Source organism: Peromyscus leucopus, chromosome 1 (genome assembly GCF_004664715.2).
Source record: "Peromyscus leucopus breed LL Stock chromosome 1, UCI_PerLeu_2.1, whole genome shotgun sequence".
Classification (NCBI taxonomy): domain Eukaryota; kingdom Metazoa; phylum Chordata; class Mammalia; order Rodentia; family Cricetidae; genus Peromyscus; species Peromyscus leucopus.
Window position 1 is genome coordinate 123199136 of NC_051063.1, and position 22461 is coordinate 123221596.

Sequence of the window (22461 nt, forward strand, 5' to 3'; positions counted from 1 at the left end):
TTTCTGCACGGGTCCCCAACAGTGTCAATCCTGCAGAATGGAAGTACTGTGTGCACCAGTCTGATACACTGACCGCATGCCCTGTTCCCACTGGCCCTCCTCAGTAAGAGGGATCCAGCATGCCTGGCAGGGGTTCAGACTAGCTGAGATCCAACAATAAAAACACTGGCTTAAAAAAAGCCAGGCATGCAGGCATGATGGTACACACCTTTAATCCCAGTATTGGGGAAGGAGAAGCTGGTGGATCTCTTGAGTTGAGGTAGCCTGGTCTACAGAGAGACCCTATCTCAAAACAAATCAACAACAGAGCCTCTGGCTCCAAGTATCGCCAAAGGACAAAAATGACAGAACTGAATGGCTCTGGGAAAGCCCTGAAGAGAACAGTCACCTACGGCAGTGCGTCAGAGCAGAGGTCTCTGTCCATCTGTCTTTATCCCTCTCTCCCCAGAAGCCCCTCCACTCTAGTAAGACAAACAGCACCCTGATTTTAAAACTTGAAGGGAGGAGGGCTCTGGCAGTGCCTAGCTAATCCTGAGTCCTGAGTGTGCTGCTGGGCCCTTGCCTGCTCTTTCTAGGTTCTTCTTCTGTTTTTTGTTTGCTTACTTTGAGACAGGGTTCCTCTACACAGCCCTGCCTGTCCTGGAACTCACTCTGTAGACCAGGCTGGCCCCAAACTCACAGAGATCCACCTGCCTGTGCCTCTGGTGTGTGGCAATTAAAGGTGAATGCCACCACGCCCAGCTTCTGTGCTCCCAATTCAAGGCAATCTCTTGTTCTTGCAGCCACAGGAAAGCACAGGAGCTATTCCCTGTGCCCCCACCACCCCGTGCAGCCCCCCCAGCCGAGAGAGAGAGGTGTAACCTGTGCATGGCCCCTGCCTGCTGGCACTGGGGAGGAAGCACAGCTACTGTGGCCTCGGCAGCTGGCAGCACACCGCCACAGTAACCGTCACAGCCTTCTCTCAAGTGTGAAAAACAAAGGCGTTCACCAAGAAAATGGAAGGCAACTGATCCGACTCTTTCTCATCACACCCAAAAGCCCGGTCCCAGGGCAGTGCGGCCAGGCCGCAGCAGAGGAGGTCTGGCTGGCTGCACGGCCTCCGGTCTGCTCCCTTAGCACTGGGATCATACAACCTTTCACACTGCAACAGCGATCCCTTCTGTTTCCAGCTCTGAAAAGAGGCTCCCTGAGGGAGGTGGTCTTGTTCTGATCCTCCTTCTAGGGAGAATTCAGCATGGTGCTTGGCACACAGCAGGAGTTTGACAATTGCTCAGTGAATGGCTGAGGGTGTGCTGCCGAACTGGCGACCCTTACCCAGAACCAGGTGCCAACATCTACCCCTTCAGAGATCAGCTATTAGAAACACCAACTTATTCACCCATCACGCAGATAAAAACAATGATTTTAAGGTCAATTCCAGTGACTCTGCTTACTGGCTAATCATATCGCATTCTTGGCTTCGGTTTCTGCATCTGTAAAGTGAGAATAACAGGGACTTCTGGGAAAAGGGTAGGGCTGAGGTCACCTGCTCCACAGGTGCCAATGAACACCACGTCTTCCCTCTTACCTGGAGGCGACAACGCTCCTAGCATTCCACTCACCTTGCCTATGGTGACACACGAGTTTATGGCGTCAAGCAAGTCCCCTTTCTTTTCATTTATGGGCACTTGGGCTAACTCCTTCCCTATCAATTCACCTGACTGATAACCCATCGTTGTTTCAAATGCAGGGTTTGCATACTGGAAAGAGACAAAAGAAAAAAAGAATAAGTGAACTCAGAAGATGTTCTGAAAAGACAACAAACTTCCACATAAGCACCACCCCGCCCGCAGCAGCCTGGGCTTCATCATCAATGATCCAGGCCACAGAGGCTTCGTAGGAGAAGCTTCTGCTGGAATGGCACATGGCTGGGCTTCCTGCTCTGTCTAGGGCTCACTCCAACTTCGAGGAGGACAAGGAAGGCCTGTTCTCAGGACAAACCCAGGCTGCCACCCCCGAGCTGCCCGGATGCTGCTACAGTGAACTAAAGCACCAGGCTGGGCTGTAACACACCCAGGCTCTGGCCCTGGACCTCTGCAAGTCACCAGTGCTCACTGGTCGGGGAGGAAGAGAACACGCCCTCCTGGTTAACTCAAATGACTAGTGTGTGGAAAGCAGGCGACAAGCTGGGAAGTGTCTAGAGATGAAATGTTTGGCGGTAAGCTTCAAATACAACGAAGACAAGGGAAAGTGTGCGAACGCCGAGCGTGTGTTGGTGACGATGAGTCAGAAATGATAAAGCAGAAACTGGCAGTGGTTATCAAGACAGTGAGCACTTTACACACATCCACTCGGGAAATCCTCAAACCTTATGAAAGGCACGTGGCTGCTGTCACTGTCTCTCCCATTTGTCAGAGAAAGCAGATTCAGCTGGATCAAGTAACTGGCCCAGAGATGCACGGCTGAGGCAGACAGAGCCTGTGCCCTCAACTCCTGGCTTGTGTTGCCTCTTGGCACCAACTCCCAACGTCACCACCAATAGCAAAATAGTGAGTCAGATTCGGTGATCTGAAATCAATGGAGTTCATTCCCAGACTACTGGAATGTTTCCCCAACAGCTGCGTCTTTTAGTAAAAGCCACGCTATCTTTATAGACACCTATCTGTCTCTTACAGAACCCGCTTTGCTAACGATGGTAGTCTAGTCTGTTACTTTCTGCATTTGAACTGTTTTGAGTAAGTTTCTATACATTTGACCTGCCTGCAAAAACAGAGAGGAAAGATGGAAGCGGAGCGGAGCGAGCCTGCGTGTGGCCGCCTGGCAGGCAGCCCTCCTGTTGACAGACAAGCTCCTGGTTAAGCAAAAGCCACCACCCCAGGAAGAAGAATGAGAGAAGACCTGGCATTTCTACATTTCTAAGTACCATAAGGGGTCGTTATCTTTTCTTATCTAGAGAGTTTATTTTACATTACATATTTTATTGATTTTGCTCTTACAATCACCTCAGGGGGAAAAAGTGGCCTCTTGTACTTAAAAAAGAAAAAAAAATCAAACTGTAGGGCTACCGTCCTAAAAATGAGAACAAACAAATTGAAGCTATAAGCATAAATTTCCAAAATAACAAACCTGTATAATGTGGTCTTCACTTGTAATTTCAATTGCTTCTTGACTTTTCTCTAATGCAGTGAATACTGAGTTACAAGCCCTTTATGGATAGAAACAAAAGGACTGATAAATGTATTTACATTGATTGTAATTACTAAATCTCACACAATCTCAGGGTATTATATTAATGAAATGTCTTGTGCCTGGCAGAGAGAGGCTACTGTGTGCTCAGAAAGAGAAAGGGGAAATACTTAGAACATAAAGAAGAACTTCTACAGCCCTAGTATTCAGGATCGTCACTCGCACACCAGGATGGTCACGCAGCCCCTGCTGGGAGTGTCCTTTCTCAACACTAAAGAACCTTCATAAGGACTAACTGAAAGGAGAGATTCAAGATTGCTGCACAGAGCCTGGAGAGGGGAGGCAGCCAGCCATGTGAAGGAATTATTTTAAACAAATTATTTTCATAGTATTGGAGGTATCTGGAATGACCAGCTTTGTGGTCTGCTTTCTGCACTTAGCCTGACTCTGTGAGCATATTCCCACCCTTCGTGTCTGAAATGCTTTCTTAATTACACAGGTAACAAATGTTTAGACAAAAGTTAGAAAATACAAACAAGATAGCCTACTGCTCCACTATAAGAATAAGATGGGTAATAAACATTAGTGATACCCTCATGCATTATTGGTAGGAATGTAAAATTGGTCCTGCTCCCATTTTGGAAAACAGTCTAGAAGTTCTTTAAATGGTTAAAAATGGGATCATCATATGATCCAGCTATATCCACTCTTCACTATGTACTTAATAAAAATGAAAACTTGTACATAACAGTTGGCAAGTACAAAGAATCCAAATGTCCACTAGTGAAGAATATATATACAGATGCTGGAATATTATACAGACATAAAGACCAGTGAAGTCCTGATTATATGCTATGGTATAGATCTACCTTGAAAACATTATATTTAAATGTAAGAAGTCAGTTACAGAGGACCATATACTGTGTATAATTCCAATTTTTATATGAAATGTCTAAAATAGGCAAATCAGGACATAGAAAGTAAAATAAGATTGTGGGCCCCGGGTTAACAAAAATGTTCTAGAATTGTGGTGATGAGTGCATAACTCTGGGAATATGATAAACATCACTATGTACCTTAAATAGATAAATGATATGATATGTGAAGTTTATCTCAATCAAGTTGTTCAAAAATAAACAAGTCAGAACATCTGAACTCAATGCTTAGACATATCCACGTTAGATACTCTAAGGAGTCTCTTTTATGAACATATAGGTCAACATGTATGTCTATAAAACAGTCATTGTTACAGTTTCACCGTCTCCTTTTCTCACTGAATATACATCAGTAATTATAGTCCTCCATCACCACATTTAATCACCATATAGTATTTATTATAAGGTTACAAAAGAGACGTAGTCCACACACTACATGATGAGGCACACAGGCTCTTCCAGGCTCTGTTTTAGATAAGCTCCCCTTCCCCAGCATGACCAGAAGGCCCGGTGGCCTCTCAAGACTAAACAGACAGGTGAGTGCCTGCTTGTGCACTAGGTGCACAGACAGTCAGTAACTGTAAACTCTAAAAGCTGCTCTGCTGTCACATATTCCCGCTAATAAAGCTGTTATTTTATAACAGACAGAAGCCTGTGAGATGGCCCCAGGGGAAAGGGCCTGCTGTTCAGCCAGACAACCTCAGAGTGATCTCCAGGGCTCGTATAATTAGAGAGAGGGGACCAACTCCGAGTTGTCCTCTGACCTCCACATACACACTGTGCATGCCCACACCCATGTCCACAAACCCACAACTCCCTACACCCATGTCAGACAGGCCACAACTGCCCGTAACCCCAGCTCCAGGGGAATCTGATGCCTCTGGCTTCTGCAGGCCCCTGTACACATTCCACACCACACACCGCCACCACCACCACCCCTGCATAGACACAATTAAAAATAAAAACAAAACCCTAAAAAACAAAAGAGTGGCTGATGAGGTAGCTCAGTTGGCAAAAAGTACTTGGGAGACAGAAGCAGGCAGAGATCTACCAGCCCACGCCTGGTCTACACAGTGAGTTCCAGGCCACAAGCCAATCAAATATTTTGCTTAATTTTGAGCATTTACGTGGCCCTACATTTAAGCTTTTAGTTTACTGGTGGCTATTTGGGGTAGGGAGGGAAACTGGGGTACATTAATTTCTTTTCCAACTAAGTAAGCCGTTGTCATGGTCCTATTCACGGAAACCTCACTTTTTCGTGTTGATTGAACACCATGTTGACCAGGTCCCAGGCTTTAAACAGACTCCGGCCTGTTTCTAGACTTTACAGAGTTTGTGACTTAGCAGTGACAAGGCTACTTCTTAGAACATGCCTCCCTCTACTCCACCACCTCTATCCTACATTCCCCTCCCCGTCATAGTTTTTCTCTTTTCCTCTGTAATACACGTCTCCATTGGCTGTCAGCGAGAACAAGGCATGATGGGAGATGAGAAAGGGAGCAGAGCCTTAGACAGATGCAAGACAGTCTTGGGAGCCACATCTGGAGTCTGGACTTCACCTTGAACTTAGTGGAGTATTCAAGACGGAGAGATTAATGGGAGTTACATGTTATTTCAGTGTGAAAGACAGACAAGAGGAAGTCAGGGCTAACTGTAGGAGACTGACTCATGGATTCGATAATTCAGGCACAAAGACAGTGACCTGACTCTAAGAGGAGTGAAGAGGAGCCATGAGGTAGGGCTGATGGGAGGCACTGAGGAACAAGACTTTGGAGTGGGTAAAGGAGCCCCAGGGGTTCGATGCAGGACTATCCGCTGACACTGCTGTGTCCACTATGCTAGGGCACCGAGGAAGGGAAGTTGGACGTTAGCTCCATTCAGGAGATGGGGAAGAAACCAACTATGGTATTAGAGATGTAAATCACGGCCAAGTGTGGTGGCACACACCTTTGACCCCAGCACTCAGGAGACAGAGGCAGGTGGATCTCAGTGAGTTCGGGAACAGTCTGTGAGACACAGTGAGACCCTCCAAACAGATAAATACATCAGTACACGTGAGTGATGAATGAATGAATGCTGCCAGCTCCTTGTGAGCTCCAAGCTGAGTCAGGTGACCTTTCTGAGCTCTCTTTCCACACCCAGCCTTTAGACATCATTCTGCCTATGAAGTGCTTCTCTTTCCTGCATATGGAGCCTTGTACTGGTCCCTACAAATTGTAACACAAATTGTAATGCTTTTACCCACCTCAGGCATATACATACAGAACAACAGCCTCTCTCTTTGATCCTCAATAAAGAAAATGTTAAATAGTTAGATATAGGGATGCAGAATAAAGAGAATGGCTGGTTTTATTTTCCATCTGTGAACCTGGTAGTATTTTAAAACTTTTTCTTACTTATTCTACAAATACCTAGGCTTCTACTCATTTCTTAAAAAAGAGAAAAGAAAAGAAAAGAAAATCTCAGCTTCACATGGTGGCATAGCGTTATAATCCAAGCACTCTGGACGCCAAGTAATGAGGATTCCAAGTTCAAGCTATCCTGGGGAATAGAGTAAGATCCTGTCTCAAAACAAAAGAAAAAGTCTTCTTCATCAGAAACAAATTCTAACCAATCATGGTGGCTCATGACTGCAGTCCCACAGTTGGGAGACAGAGGCAGGAAGATCAGGAGTTCAAGGTCAACCTCAGCTACACAGCAAGTTCCCATGCTACATGAGATCCTGTCTCAAACAAAAAGAGAATTAATGACAAAATTGGCATTGGAGAGTAGGAAAAAGTATCAGTTGACAGAGAAAAATGGCAATATTTTGGGTATAGCATATTTAGAGTATTTCCCCCTTAGAACACAAACCAGAAAATTCAGTATGTGTGATTTTATATCTTATTGTTTTCTCATTTACTACTACTGCTTTGAGGCCTGCTGTTTAAACAGGAGGCCTTCAAATTCCAGTCAGTCACATGACCACTCATTAGCCTGTTGTGGAGTACTCCTTTACACTGTGGGAAGACAGTCACAGTGATTGGTTTAATAATGAGCCACACAGCCAGCAGCTGGCAGGATTTGGGGAGCAGAGGGAATGCTGGGAAGAAGAAGGGTGGAGAAGCCAGACAGACACTGAACAAGTCAGACATACAAAATGGGATGGAGGTAAAAAGCCACGTGGTAGAACATAGATTAATAAAAATATGGGTTAATTTAAGTTATAAGAGCTAGTTAGGAAGAAACCTAAGCTACTGACTGAGGTTTCATAATGAGTAAGTCTCTGTGTCATTTGTTTGGGAGCTGGCTGGCAGGACAGAGAAAGACTAGCTACAGTCTGCCTGAGAAGCACTGGCAGCCTCGCATCCATCACATCTTTAAAATAAAATGTATGCCTAGAGGCCAGAGTCCACACTGGTACTTCCTCGACTGTTCTCCATGGTTTTTTGTGTTTTGAGTCAGGGGCTCTCACTGAACCTGGAACTCACTGACGTGGCTAGACTTCTGGTCAGCAAGCCTCAGGGAACCTTGTGTCTCTTCAGTGCTGGGATTACAGGCACACCCAGCAGAAACACACACACTTACAGAAAGACCCATGCACCCGAGTGAGTGCCCTCGTTCCCAAACAGAAAGTGGGGGTGCGGTCTGCAGTTCTTGAAGGGGTAAAACAGGACAGAAGCCGATGTCAAGCTATGTGAAGGGTTTTAAATTTTGTTTCATTTTATGGTGCTCAAGGGAGACCTTGTTCTCATTTCTTTTAAAACTGGTACCGGTAAATCCTGTCACCCACTTTATAAGAAACGCCTCAGACTCAGTTCCCCGTGTCTGAATGCTGTGTGCAGCCAACAGTCACAAATGTGTTTCCTTGACTGTGCTTCATTTCAGAACGAAGATACGCTTCGGGACAGATACTGGTTTCCTTCACCACATGCCCAGCATTTCACAGAACAGACAGAACTGAGCCATCTACCGGGAGAGCTGGTTCCTGTATAACCATCACCATAAATGTACTTTCCCGGGAATGTTCTGTCAGGGACTAGAAGGTTGTAGTTCCCTCAAGACCCAGCCACTCTTTATAGAAAATAATTTTAAGTGATTTTTTGAACCATGTCCTTTCATGTGGCTGCTGGGGCTCTGCACATGGCAAGCACTTTCCTGACTGCCGACTCACACCTCTCCTGCTTTAACTGGTATCAGTCACAGCCAAAAGCTCTTTGCTTGCAAGTTCTCCCTGGGGTTTGGAGGGCGTTTTAGTGGACAGAATTACCTGAGTTTCATTTGTGATCGCACCTCTCCAAACGCCAACTGTAGCAGTTCATTGTAACAGGCCATGACGTTGGGGTTCTCTACATACCTCTATGAACAGAAAAAGAAGCACCTTTGATGCACGCCCCCAAAGAAATTCTAAACAAACCTTTCATTTTGACAACTGAAACTTAAAACTTACTTTGTAATCATTAATGTACAACAGAAGATGAGAGACAAAATTTCAATGTACCAAATTAACTTTAAAAATAGAAACATAAGGGTTCTCTGCTTATCTCCTAGTCACTTATAAAGCTGACATGAGACCGTGTAGCAAGTTTTTTTTGGGGTTTTTTTTTTTTTTTTTTTTTTTTTTTTTTTTTTTTGGTTTTTCGAGACAGGGTTTCTCTGTGTAGCTTTGCGCCTTTCCTGGAACTCGCTTTGGAGACCAGGCTGGCCTCAAACTCACAGAGATCTGCCTACCTCTGCCTCCTGAGTGCTGGGATTAAAGGCGTGTGCCGCCACCACCGCCCGGCTCCCGTGTAGCAAGTTTATACTGGGTTTCCAAGTATATTCTGAAATAATCCTCTGTGCTCCCAGTCAGACAAGCTCCCTGCACACAAAGCACACTTGCACTTCTCACGGCTGTGGTTCAGAGAGGGAGGGAGCGCCTCCTTGGGAAACGTTTTCACTAACTGCCAAGAGCTGCCTGGTGATCATCTGCAAGCAAGCGAGCAGAAGGCATGGGTCTGCCCAGTGCCTCCCACTGCTGTGGACACGAAGCGTTCTGTATGACAACCTTTACATCATGGGAATGTCCCACAACAGAGCAAAGGGCAGAGTGACATGAAAAACAGATCAATTCTACCACCGAAGAATACATTTCATGATGGTAACTTAGAAGTCACTATGTTGTCACATAGTCATCTCAGGGTATCCTCAGAGATGCACAACTCCCTTATATAAAATGCCATGGTGTTTACATCTAAATGATGCTATCTTCCTGTATACTTTAGTGACCTCTAGAACACTTACGCTGCCGAACACAGGTAAATGCTGTGCAAACAGCTGCTGTACTATATTGGGAACAATAACAAGAAAGGTCTACACACGTTCACATGTGGAGCGTTCTTTCCTGAACACTATGGGTCTGCAACAGCAAGAGTCTACTGATACGGAACTGGCTAACAGAGGACTCATTGCTAGAGGTCCAACTGTAGCTTCATTCTGACAGAAAACACTTACGCACATTGACTCACTCCTGTTTCTAAAAAGAGGTCTTTGCTCTTATCTGCACAATAAATGTATAGTAACTCTGACTGAGGAGGAAACTGAGGCCTAGGAGGCAGAGCCTCAGCAAAACACTGTCTACCAAACCCGGCCAGACCAATATGGGACACAGGCTGTTTGAGGAGGCCCCTCTGCTACCAAGGTGATGGCAGATGTCCATGATCAGTGTCTTGTCTGAGTGACAAGCACTCTAGGTTTATGTGGACATGCCAGGTTCAAGCTTTAAAAGCTGTATGATCCTAACCAGACACTTCCTGAGCTTGCCTCCTCGCTTATAAACAAGAGAAGTAATGCTGTTCCTACCCACTACAGACCTCCGTAAGGACAGAGATGGCAGGAGGAAGCACTCTGTCTACAAACTGTTGTAGGAATGAAAAGGTCAGGCAGAGGGGCGAGAGCTGGCTCCATGGTTAAGAGCACTGGCTGAGCTTCCAGAAGACCCAATTTTGATTCTCATCTACTATATGGGAGCTAACAACCATCTCTAAGTCTAGTTCCAGGGGAGTCTGGCACCTCTTTCTGTTCTGCTGGCACCAAGTGTGTATACGATGTGCACAGACACACATGCAGACAAAAACACCCAGGACACATAGATTCAAACAAACAAACAAACAAACAAACATAGAGCACTTGCCTAGCAAGCGCAAGGCCCTGGGTTTGATCCTCAGCTCCAAAATAAAATAATAATAATAATAATAATAATAATAATAATAATAATAATAATAATAAAAAACGCCGGGCGTTGGTGGCGCACGCCTTTAATCCCAGCACTCGGGAGGCAGAGGCAGGTGGATCTCTGTGAGTTCGAGGCCAGCCTGGGCTACCAAGTGAGTCCCAGGAAAGGCGCAAAGCTACGCAGAGAAACCCTGTCTCGAAAAACAAAAAAAAAAAAAAAAAAAACAAAAACAAAAAAAACACCAAAACTTTAGGGCTGGAGAGATGGCTCAGCCATTAAAGGTAAGGCTCACAACCAGAATATATATAAACTTTAAAAAAGCACAGCAAAGCTGGTGCAAGCCCAGCAGGAAGAGGCAAGGACTGAGGCCGGGGCATGATGGGTCTGCAGGCCGAAAGGCCAAGCCCTTCTCACCCAGAGGTCAGAGATGACTTCTCAGCTCTCACCTCCTGACGGAGATGCAGAGCACTGGACCAGCTGCCCAGAGCAGCCAGGACTCCAGGAGACTCTCAAGATGGCTGCGCATAGGTGCCTACTGCTGAGTCTCCAGGGACAGCAAGGAGAGATCTCTGGGTACAGTGTTCACACCACTCCATCAGATGGGGTGGACGCCCTGAGACAGACAAGGACCACTGACTGCTCTGCAACTGAGATCTTGGGATAAGGAATCATGTCTGTTTATCCACTTCAATAAATAGCCTCCCATGTAGCCACATTTTTCACTGGATAAAAATTTTATGTATCTACCAAATTATTTTCACCTTCAGTGTGCTGGTATTATAGGTATGCACCTCTACCTACACCTACACCCATCTATTCCCTCAAATGCCTTTTGATTTTGTTTGTTTCGGTGCTGGAAATCAAACCCAGGGCCTTCCACTCAACTATGTCCACAACGCCTGTGACCTCATCTACAATCAGCTGACTAAAATCCCAAGAAGCCTTTTGGTTTAAGAGAAACCAACAGATTAAAGGTGGAAGCAGAGGAAGAGGAGCCAGTGTGTGGTTTCCCCATTTCCAGAATCACTGAACTAACTTCAGAAATTTCAAGTACACGTGAAAGCACTGTAAAAACACATTCTTAATAGAACTTGTAAATGAGCATGCCAGCATATGGCACTTTATTCTATTTGGAGGCTCTGGGCAGGCATAGTTTTGAGACTAAGGATGTGAAGTGTTGCACATAAGCAGATTACAAAGCCAAAACAAACCAGCACAGAACAGGAACATTTTTTTTTTCTTCAAAATAATTTAAAAATTTTGCTGGACACCAAACTGAGGTAAAAGTTTCCCACACTGAATTATTCCTGTACAACTGAGAAGTAGGTACATACCCTTGTGAAGCCAGCAGCAATGAAGGGCATTAAAGACACCTCCTCTTTGTCCCCCCTTCAAAGGAAGACGGTAAGGGTTAGGTAGTGTTCACTAGTTTATACAATCTTCAACAGTCACACAAGTACCTCCACGTGAGTCAGATATTTGTGTATGGAACTGAAAAGCCTTTGCTGTTTCAAGTTCATCTTTAGTCTTCTGGACAGGTATTATTATAATTTCTTTGGGAGGACAGGGCTTGCTGTGTTACTCAGGCTGGCCTCAAACTCCTAGACTCAAGGCATCCATCCTTTTTCCTGGACCTCCTGAATACTGGACTACAGGCACTTGGCACTGCACCAGGTATTAAAATACTTTAAATACAAAGGTTATATTAACAACTGAACAGTGCCCAGGAATCTATTTAATATATAAAAGTATATATACTTAAACTATTATGTATTTTCCACTTCTAGAGGATAAAAGGGCACAGAAGCATTTCTGTCTCTACTGATTATAAATAGTCTTTATTTAAGGACTTGCTCTTCTCCTTGCTCTAACTTGAGAAGAAGATGCCCTGCATGTGTATGTCACCCAGATCCTTACAAATTCCTAAATTAAAGGCCCTAGGAAGACGCATCTGAAAAACCTTCACCCTTAAGAGAATGGAAGTGTATTATAGTTTGCTTGTAAAGGGCAGTTCAGAATCAGAAAACTACACCCAGGAGCAGAGCCCCCTCCCTTCTTCAAGCAAAGAAGAAGAACAAAATGTTAAGGAGTAAAGAAGACCAGACTTCAAAGGGGGTCTGTCACAGGCAAGCCCTTACTTTACCATCTGCTAAGAACACTACATTGACATCTGAGTTTCAATATGAAAAAAAAAGTTTACCTGCGTACTACACCAACAATAACTGTGTTTTCCGAGAGTTTTGATGATCTGATAGACCTTAAAAAAACAAAAATTTACATAATAAATATAAAATATTTTGTAATTTATAAACTACTTTTAAATATGAACATTTCTTAAGAATAGATATACTTTCATAGTTTGAGTTGTACAGTTACAATTGCGGAGGGAAACGAGAGGGGAGGAACTCCTTTCACACTCTGGATTCACCTTCTTGGCGACTGCTCTTCCCTGGGTGATAAACTCCTCATTAGTGGACTGTGACAACCATGACAATTACCACGTGCAAACGAAACAGCTAAGGTGCTGCACTCGGTGCGTTTGCCGAGGTTAGTGTGGGAGCGAGCTCCCCTACACTGTGCTTGTGTGAAAGGGGCCACAGTCACTTCCTGCGGAAGGAGATGCACACACCCATGAACTCCAGGCTCCTGCCTATGCAGACAGTGGGGTCAGGGCGGCCAGGAGCCAGCTTGTCACGTATTTTAAGCAGCACCTTAAGAGTAAAGAATTCTGAGATAAAATGGAGGCAAAAATCACACACAGCAAACTAAGACTAGGAAATACAAGATACTGTTGTCAGTCACGATGAAGACGGCGGCTTGGTGGACACAAGTAGATGACACTGCCCCACTGATGTCACCCAAGGAGTGTGAGGGTCTCCACCCAACCAGGAACACAATCCTCAGGGGAAGCAGCTATATGGACCGTGAGTGAGGACAATATAGCCAAGAGATCAGGGGAAGACATCCATGAGATGCAGAGGAGAGAGGAAAGGAACTCTCTGCTGGAGGCATACAACAGCTCTGAACTCATCTTCCATGAGAAGAAGGTAGAGAGCTGTCTAAAAAGAAGCAGCCACTGGAGGAAGAAGTAGACAGGGCCATATGCAGGCTGTCCTAGTCAAGGGAGAACTATGCTGGCCTCTTGGAGGACATGTTCAGGATGGGACAGAAACCCGCCAAGGCTGACTACATTACCTCCTCTCTATTAGTTAAAAACAACAACAACAACAAAACCATAGCTACTTCTGAATCACAGAACACAAAAATGATTTGGGTGGCTACTTCCCAATTCCCCCAGAGATGGTACATAACACAACTACTCTAGATGTCTATGAGAGAGTTATAATATACAGGGGGTGCCCTGGTCCTGGCGACTTTTCTGTAAAAAGCCAGAGAGTAACTGCTTTAAGATACTTAAGTATCCATGTGGATTCTGTCCCAATTACCTAATGGTGATGATTCACTATATGTGTCAACTTGACATAACCCATAATGTCCTGGAAAGAGAGTCTCAATGAGGGATTGTTTGCACCCGTTGGCCTACAGACATGTCTGTAGGGTTGTCTTTGTAAGTTAGCTGATGTGGAAGACCCAGCCCACTGTGAGTAGCACCATTCCCTAGGCAGGAGGTCCTAAACTGTGTTAAGAGTGGACAAACTGTGCTGAGCACAATGCAAGCAAGTGAGCACGCATGTATGCACTAATTTTCTCTGCTTCTGACTGCGGGTGTACTGTATCTAGCTGTCTCAAGTTCCTGTCACCTTGACTTCCCCGCAATGACAGACCATAACATGGGATTATTAATTAAAATAAACTTTCTTCAGGATATTATATCACAGCAACAGAAATGAGACTAAAACACCATCACTACTGCCCTCGGAGCATGAATGTGATCACAGACCGGGCAAAGCCTTTACCCTCTCCTCACCCTTACCTTGGGGCATGCAGACTGCAGGTTCTGTGGGTCTGAGGCTGAGGAAGGCTGAGTCTAAAGATAGACAGACAGACAGAGAGTGGTCCTCAAGGAGAGCTGCTCAGGAATGAGAAGCAGCTCTGGGACCCAGCTAATCTCTCTCCTGGGCACACTGCTCACCCCCCACCTTTCTCAACAGTCCTGTTTTCCCAGTGTCCACTGGACTCTAGCTCTCACCTGCCCTCCTTCCCCACAGGAGCCAACCTAAAGGCACCGCAGAACTCTACTGGAAAAGACTTCCCAAACAGGTCATGGTAGGGCATATTGGCTAGGTGTCCAACTCTGGTCTTCCTGCCCAGAGAAGAACAGACTCAGTTTCTGGAGAGAAAGGCCAGGGGAGGGTCACTCAGGCCTAGAAGGGTCATGGTACAGCAGGCCCTCATCTGCACAAAGCCAGTGCGCTCCTGGTAATACTACTAGCGCTGATTCTAATCTCCGGTGCTGAAGAAGGAACATGGACTCGTGAATGCTGCTCCTGTGACTTTAAGGTCACTGAATCTGTTCTCATGTGTTTCCATCATGCCCTTCCTTGTGAAAGGGATGGAGAATGAAGAAAGGGTGCTTAAGGCTCCAGCCAGCCACTTCAACTAAGTTCTTAGTATTTTAGCAGTAATAGAGTGGCAGGTGGGCAACCGTGCAAACGATTATCAGGGAGGGGCTTTGGGTGACCTGCCCACTGCTGGAGGAAACAAAGAGGGGCACCGTGTCAAGGAAGAGGCAGGAGAGAGATCAAAGCAGTGCTAAACTCTACTAGAGACAGACAGAAGTATACACCTGACTTTCTCTAGTGGAAAGGAGCAAATGGCCAGAAATAGGAATGCCAGAAACAGAACCTAGCATGAGACACAATAGCCTTAAGAACTAATGTCCTTGCTTTAGAATTCGTGGAACTAGGGAAGAAATGACTTGGCACAGTCAAAATGTGCATATGGACATTAGGAAGACAGATTTCAAAGTCATGTGACTATAAAGACCAAGCAAACCGGACTCTCAGAAGTGCACTGCCTTCGACTACACGATACAAACCCCAAAACAGTGGTTTAAGTATATATATATTCCTACTAGGCATGAGGGCTCATAGCTTTAATCCAAGCATGGGGCAGAGGGGCAGAGGGGCAGAGGGGCAGAGGGGCAGAGGGGCAGAGGGGCAGAGGCAGGTAGACCTCTGTGAGTTCAAAGCCAGCCTGGTCTACATAGCAAGTTCCAGTACAGCCTGGGCTATGGAGAGAGACCCTGTCTCCAAATACACACACACACACACACACACACACACACACACACACACACACACACACACACATGATAAAATATGAAAGACAAGCAGAGGGACAGTTCAGAGCTGCCATAGCACTCTGCAGGACCAGGAACCTGAATTTTTCACTGAGTATTTCCCTATTATTGTCTAAACAAGATCTCCTTTGTGGTCTAAGGTTATCTGAATATGAGCCATGATGTACACATTCTAGACATGAGGAAAAACACCATGCTCCCTCCCATCAAGGATACATTCCAGGAAACGCATCATTTCCAATGGATAGCCGCAAGACAAGCTAAAGAATGCAATGCACTTTTTAGATGGCTACATGCCCTGCTAAACATCAGAGGACTTGTTATTAGGTAAAGAACCAGAAATGTATAGCAGGGAAACGACCACTGAGACAACTCGGAATGATTTGATGATGGTCTCCACAGTAACCCTGACAAACGAGGACTGGTGAAGGCTCGCTGTGAGACCTAACAGAGCCCTGTAAAGAGCTGCACACAGGTCTAGTCTGCTTTGCTTTGCCCTCTGCCATGAGTGAGTTCCAGACTGAAAAGAAGGGAAAACAGTGGTAAAAAGGATCTTCAGACCAAGGTGAATCAAGAAATTGTATGACACACTCAGTTCTACCTTTTTCTGAGGGGAGGAACGTGTATCTGTGTTTGTGGGCAGGGGTGGGGGGTGTGATGCTGGGAGTCATCCTCAGTCACTCCCCACCTTATTCACTGAGGCACTGTCTCTCAGTTGAACCTGGAGCTTACTGCCTCAGCCCACCTAGATAACCAGCTTGTTCAGAGGGCACATCTTAGCCTCTGTGGCTGAAATTACAGGTGGGTCATGCACACCCGGCATGTTCTGGGAATCTAAACTCTGTTCTCATGCTTGCACAGGAAGCTCTGTACCCGCTGAGCCACGTTCTCATCCTCAGCTCATCTCACTTCTGTATCCATGGGAACTTTAATCTACTAGAGCATGTCCGGTTCTACCCGGGACTTTCCTCTAGCTTCCTCCATGAGATCTTCCCTTCCGTTATGCAGCTATGGTCCCGGGGCAGCAAGGAGTATTTCTCACCTCTTCTAGCACACCAAACGTCCATCTTCTAAACTCTTCTGCAATCTCTCACAAGAGAACAGTCAGAGCTAGGGAGATGGCTCAGTTGGCCAAGTGCCAGCCTCAGATCTTCAGCACCCATGTAAAAGCCAGGAGTGCCTGTCTGTGGCTCCAGCACTCAGGGCCGGAGGGCTCTGGAGTCCCATGGCCAGCAGGTCTAGTCTAATGGATAAGCTGTAGGATCAGTGAGAGACCACCTTAAAAAGTAAGGTGAAGACTGACCAAGTACGACCCCCACATCAAACTCCAGCCTCCACGTGCATGCACACCCTGACACGTATAAGCATGTCTACGCATCCCCCCCAACACACACACACTTTTTCTTAGTCATTAGTGCTATTGTTTCCCTGTCATTATGTTTAGGCAGCTCTCACCCCCCACCCTGACACACACACACCTTCTCTACCCTGTCACTCACCCTTGAACGGAAGTCACCTCTGCCAGGCTGCTGACACAGTCATCAGTTTTCTTTTTTCTTTCTTTCTTTCTTTTTTGTTTGATTTTTTGTTTTTTTGAGACAGGGTTTCTCTGTGTAGTTTTGGTGCCTGTCCTGGAACTCACTCTGTAGCCCAGGCTGGCCTTGAGCTCACAGAAATCTGCCTGCCTCTGCCTCCCAAGTGCTGGGATTAAAGGCGTGCGTCACCACCACCACCACCACCGGGCACTATCAGTTTCTTAGCGTCATTGGACCCCAGATGTCAGAGCCATCTTTATCTCGGGTCTGAGTTGTAAGTCAGGCCACAACAGGTACAACTGAGGCTTGGGAAGCGCCGTCAGCAGCAGTGTGTGTCTGCTGCAGAGGGGGCCTGGTCTGCTCTTTCCAGCTCTCAGACCACACCTGAGGATCATGGTTTGCTGTTCCTCCACTGCACAAAGTGAAGTACTGTTCTCAGTCTGCTTATAGTCTTGGATTCCTTCAGTCCCTCCCTGCTACATGGTGGGAAAAACCACAGCTGGCCAGCCTGCCTTGGGTTTCTAAGCAGATGTAGAATGCAAAGACCAAAAGGGCATCAGAAGCTGGAACACGAGTCCCTGGCGAGCTCACAGAAGCCTGGCCACTTACCAGGGCAAAGCCATATGTTTTTTTTTGTTGTTGTTGTTTTGTTTTGTTTTGTTTTGTTTTTTGGTTTTTCGAGACAGGGTTTCTCTGTGTAGCTTTGCGCCTTTCGTGGAACTCACTTGGTAGCCCAGGCTGGCCTTGAACTCACAGATATCCGCCTGGCTCTGCCTCCCGAGTGCTGGGATTAAAGGCGTGTGCCACCACCGCCCGGCAGCCGTCTGTTTCTATGATAAGTACAGCTCAGCATCCCAGGGTTGGCGGACAAGAGTAGGGCTGAACCAGCCTGCTCACCCCCTTCCTCACTGGTACTTCAGCTGCTGTATGCCAGGCACAGCAGGAACAGCCCTTGACTGGTCCCTGAGATGCAGCGGAGACAGAGGCTCACTCTGTAGCTTACTTAGACGGCCTCAAAATTCTGTCTGCCTCTATCTCTTAGATGGAGGATTAGAGAGAGGCTTGTGCCGCCGCCACGCCCAGAGTATCAGCGTCTTAACTACCCAGAGTAGTCAAAAGACTGGCAAAGCACACTAGGCCCTTGTATCTGGCTCTTGTCTGCTGTCCCGGCCTCCCCTGCGCCACGCACTCAACTGACTGACCAACAGCCATGAACACTGAGCAGAGGAAGGAGCCTGCACAGCCTGCCGCTCCTACTCATGCCGCCCTCTCTGTCCTTTATTCTTTCCAAAACTTCTGCCCATCCCTCACTCTTCGACTCAAATGTCTTCTCTGAAGCGCCCCTTTCCTTATAAATCTCTTCTTGTGAGCGAACCTACCTGTCTGCGTTGGCCTGACCACGTGCCCTGCACAGTTTGTGTGTGCCAATGGGACAGCATCAGGTCGGGCCTTAAGAACTGAGGCCATGTGGGCTGCTCTCCAGTGACTGAGAGTAAGGCACTGATAAAGGAGACGTCACACAGCCATCCGTCATTCCAGAGGATGCAGCCGGACCACTGACCCGGCCAGCACCTTCAGCTTCGTTTTCTGTCTCAAGAACTATGAGAAAATCAATTTTTGTTCTTCATGTTAATATTTATTTATATACACGGATATGTCTTGTGGGTGTGTGCCATGTGTATGTGGGTGAGAGGAGAGGCCCGAAGAGGGGTTGGGACCCTTAACCCCATCCCCCAGCTAAAGTTCCAGGTAGTCAGCGGGGTACGGTGACACACGCCCTCACTTCCAGCACTTGGGAGGCGGAGACAGGCAGATCAATGTGAGCTCAAGGCCACTATGTGAGTTTGAACTCACTCTGGTCTACATAGCAAGTTCCAGGACAGCCGGCGCTACATAGTGAGACACAGTCTCAAAAGTTACAGGCAGTGTGAGCCACCTGACACGGGTACCTGAACTGGATCCGGACACTCTGGAAGAGCAGCAGGCGCTCTTAGCCACGGAGCCATCTTTCCGGCCTCTAATTTCTGTTCTTTATAAATTACCTAGTCTCAAGCTTTATGTCACAGCCATATGAAATAAAGATATTCTATGTGTTAGTTACTTTTCTTGTGCTGTAACTGATCAGCAACTTAAGCAGTTGCTGACAAGTTGGTTTTTGCTCACAGTTCAGAAGATACCGTCCATCGTGGTGGGGAAGGCTGGGGAGGAGCAGCGCACAGCCCGGTAAAGGGAACTTCCTCACAGCAGAGCAGGAGTAGAGGGAGGAGGAGGAGCTCTGGAGACCAGTGGCTCTCTCTTGTTCCCTTTTTCTCTAGTCCAGGACCCCAAGCCACGGCATGGAACCTCACTAATGCCTTCAACATGTCTTAATCCAGTCTGGCTGACAAGCTGAAGTTGGCCACCACACTCTGCAACTAGATCATCATGTTCCCTAGAGGCAAGACACAGGTTTTGTTCATGCATACGGCTATAGTATCACACGTGGTGTCTAAAACTGAGACTTGCAAAATAAGGCCCTGGAACAGGAGTATTTGGAAATGCAACAGGCAAAGTATTTGACCTTCAAGAAGGTATTTCACAGGAGTACAAGGAGTTCCACATGCCCAGTAAAGAGCTACAGCCGAATAATTTGGACAGGTCAGCAACAGATGAAAAGCATTCCATAGACTGGTATTGCTTAGGCATCCCCTAAGAGGAGGATAAAGGGAAGACAGTGCTCTGTCAGGGCTAAGGTCTCACGGGCTGCACAGGTCGACCAAGAGCAAGTCAAGTCAGTTAAGGAATGAGATGCTGGAGACATTTCTCGATGAAACAGTTCACACTGGGCAGATGCCTTTGTAGAGATGATCTTAAGAGACAAACAGATAAAGGCTGAGAGCAAGATGAAGCTGGCCTGAAAAACAAGCAGGGCCTACTCTTGCCTCTAGAAAACTCACTAGGGATGACACAAGGACCCACCCCGCCCCAAACTCTCACCCCACAAGATGAAGATGAAGTGGTAGGCAGGAGTCAACAAAGAAAGACTGGAGACTCTTGGCCAGGGTCTATCAGGGAAAGACTATCAGGAACTGCATTTGCAAAGTCTGTTCTTCACTGGCCAGCCACGTCTCCTGTGTACTGTTCAATTCTGGAGTCACACAAGAGCTACCAGTTAGGAAGAGTCGGTTCCGAGAGGCCTTGTCATACAAGTTCGAATCCCCACTGCCCAAGTAAAATCCTGGCACAGTAGCATGCACTGATAAGCCCAGGGCTTGGGCAAAGTGCAAACAGGCAGATCCCTAGAACTTATTGGCCTGCCAGCCTAGCTGAAAAGATGAGGGTCAGGCCCAATGAGAGATCCTGTCTCAAAACAAACAAACGAACGAACAAAAAACCTGGAGAATGATTGAAGAGGACACCTATGTTGACCTCTGGATTCTACATGTGGGCACACATCCACATGAAGACACAAAAGGATTTTTTTAAATATAGGAAATTATAACCATTCTTGTTTCAGTAATATGCAAATGATAGTTGGGATTAATTAAATGTTAATGGTTGTTAATCCTAATGGTTGTTATTTATATTTCCTTACTACTTTTTTTTGTTTTGATTTTTTTTGTATGTGGTGTTTGAGAGTGAGCCCAGGGCTTTGTGCATGCTAGACAATTTCTTACTGTTTTAAATAAAGCAAGCAAGACAAACAAGAAATAAAGATTAGTCCTGGAAACAATGGGGTTATAGTGCCTTGTTTATTTTGTATATAAGGAAACTGAGATTGAATTTAACTTAATGTGTTACAGGCTGCATTTGTTATCACAAAGGCCAATGGGACTCTGTAGGCCGGGTCTCTGGCTTACCTGCACAGTGCCTCTGCATCCAGCTTCTGGGGACTTCGATGGTCTATGATAATGATGTCATGGATCTTTTCCAGGAAACAGGTGAGGACAGCCTGCACCTCCTTGGTGACTGTGCACTTAAACCCAGCCTTTTCACATGCCCTGTGGAACCCATTACACTGGTTATCTTCTTTGGTAAACACTAAAAGTACCTAGATCAAAAGAGGACAAACACATTTTTAAAAATCTTGTTATAACTGTCATTTTTAAATAAGCCACAGAAAATTCTCAAATGTTTAGGTGAAAGCATAAGATGTGAATGTAACATCTGTAAATACAAATTCTTTTCTTATGTATAACTCAGGGATATTAGCATTCACTGTCCAAAAGTCAATGCTACTTTCTAATCTGGATGTCCAAGTGCTTGGGACATACACTTATTTCTTTTGCTGATAACCCCACTGATAGGACTCAATATAGACTTGACAGAACATTGTATTTTAAAATAGAATCAAAACACACAATTACTGATGTTAGCAAACAGAAAGTTAACACAGTATAGCAATGCTGGTATTCTAGTGAAATGCCTCAGATGGCAAATGCTAGCATTTAGTGAAACTTGAGACACATAATCCTTAAATGATGTACTTGACATGCTTTGACTCAAATTTTATGTAATGCCTCCAAGTTAAAAAAGTCATTCTGAATATGAGGGAGAAGATTGGAAGACTACAATGTTATATTTTAAAGCCTGCTGGGTAAGTGAAAGGAGCACAGAGCCCAGGCAATATAGGTAGCATCTGCGCTAATGCCAGGCCAATAACTGGTTGTCTTCGTGCCTGGCCTGTACCACATAAATCCTGAATCTGCTGCCTCCTCCCTATTCAACCACATCTCCCAATAAATCAGGTTCAAAGCATCTCTGCTTCACCCGTTCAGAGCTAGACTCAAGAGGCTACAGAGGCTGTGTGGTAACAAGCAGCCTGGTAAGACAGAGGTTGACTACAAAACTGAAAGAAATCCTTCACCTCCTTGAAAGCCTGCCCAACTGTTCAAATACCATAAACGCAAAGAACCATGAACACACACCTCTGTCTGCCTCGATCACAGGGTTAAAACACAATAGCAAACATAGTTCATGGGCAGGAAGCTTCAAATAACTTGGCTACATTTTTGTCACTTTAAAAAGATTTATTTATTTTTATTTTATGGGTACAGGTGTTTTGCCTGCATGTATATATGTGCACTGCATGTGTAAAGTGTCCCCAGAGTCCCAGAAAAGAGTGTCAGATCCCTTGGCACTGGAGTTACAGACAGTTGTAAGCTATCATGTGAGCACTTGGAACTGAACCCAGGACATCTGCAAGAGCAACAGGTGCTCTTAACCACTAAGCCATCTCTCTAGCCCTGATGCCAACATGGGCTACATAAGGCGTTATCCCCAAAATAAAAACAAACTGGGTGTAATGGAAAAGGCTATGTTTCTAACTTCAAACTTACAGAGAAGTTGTGAATGACAATGCCTTAAAAATTCTTCCTCTAGACTAATCCG

At 45.8% G+C, this 22461-nt stretch overlaps 1 protein-coding gene across 1 annotated transcript in view; it reads right to left on the minus strand.

Annotated features, from left to right (window-relative positions):
* Pde8a (phosphodiesterase 8A) overlaps nt 1-22461 on the minus strand; it is a 138353-nt gene that overhangs the window by 34809 nt on the left and 81083 nt on the right. The window contains exons 3-8 of the mRNA XM_028873782.2: nt 20931-21121; nt 12494-12550; nt 11628-11682; nt 8350-8438; nt 3106-3184; nt 1602-1739 (exon numbers count right to left, since the gene is read on the minus strand). Of these exons, the coding sequence (XP_028729615.1) occupies nt 1602-1739; nt 3106-3184; nt 8350-8438; nt 11628-11682; nt 12494-12550; nt 20931-21121 (609 nt within the window). The remainder of the gene's footprint in view (nt 1-1601; nt 1740-3105; nt 3185-8349; nt 8439-11627; nt 11683-12493; nt 12551-20930; nt 21122-22461) is intronic.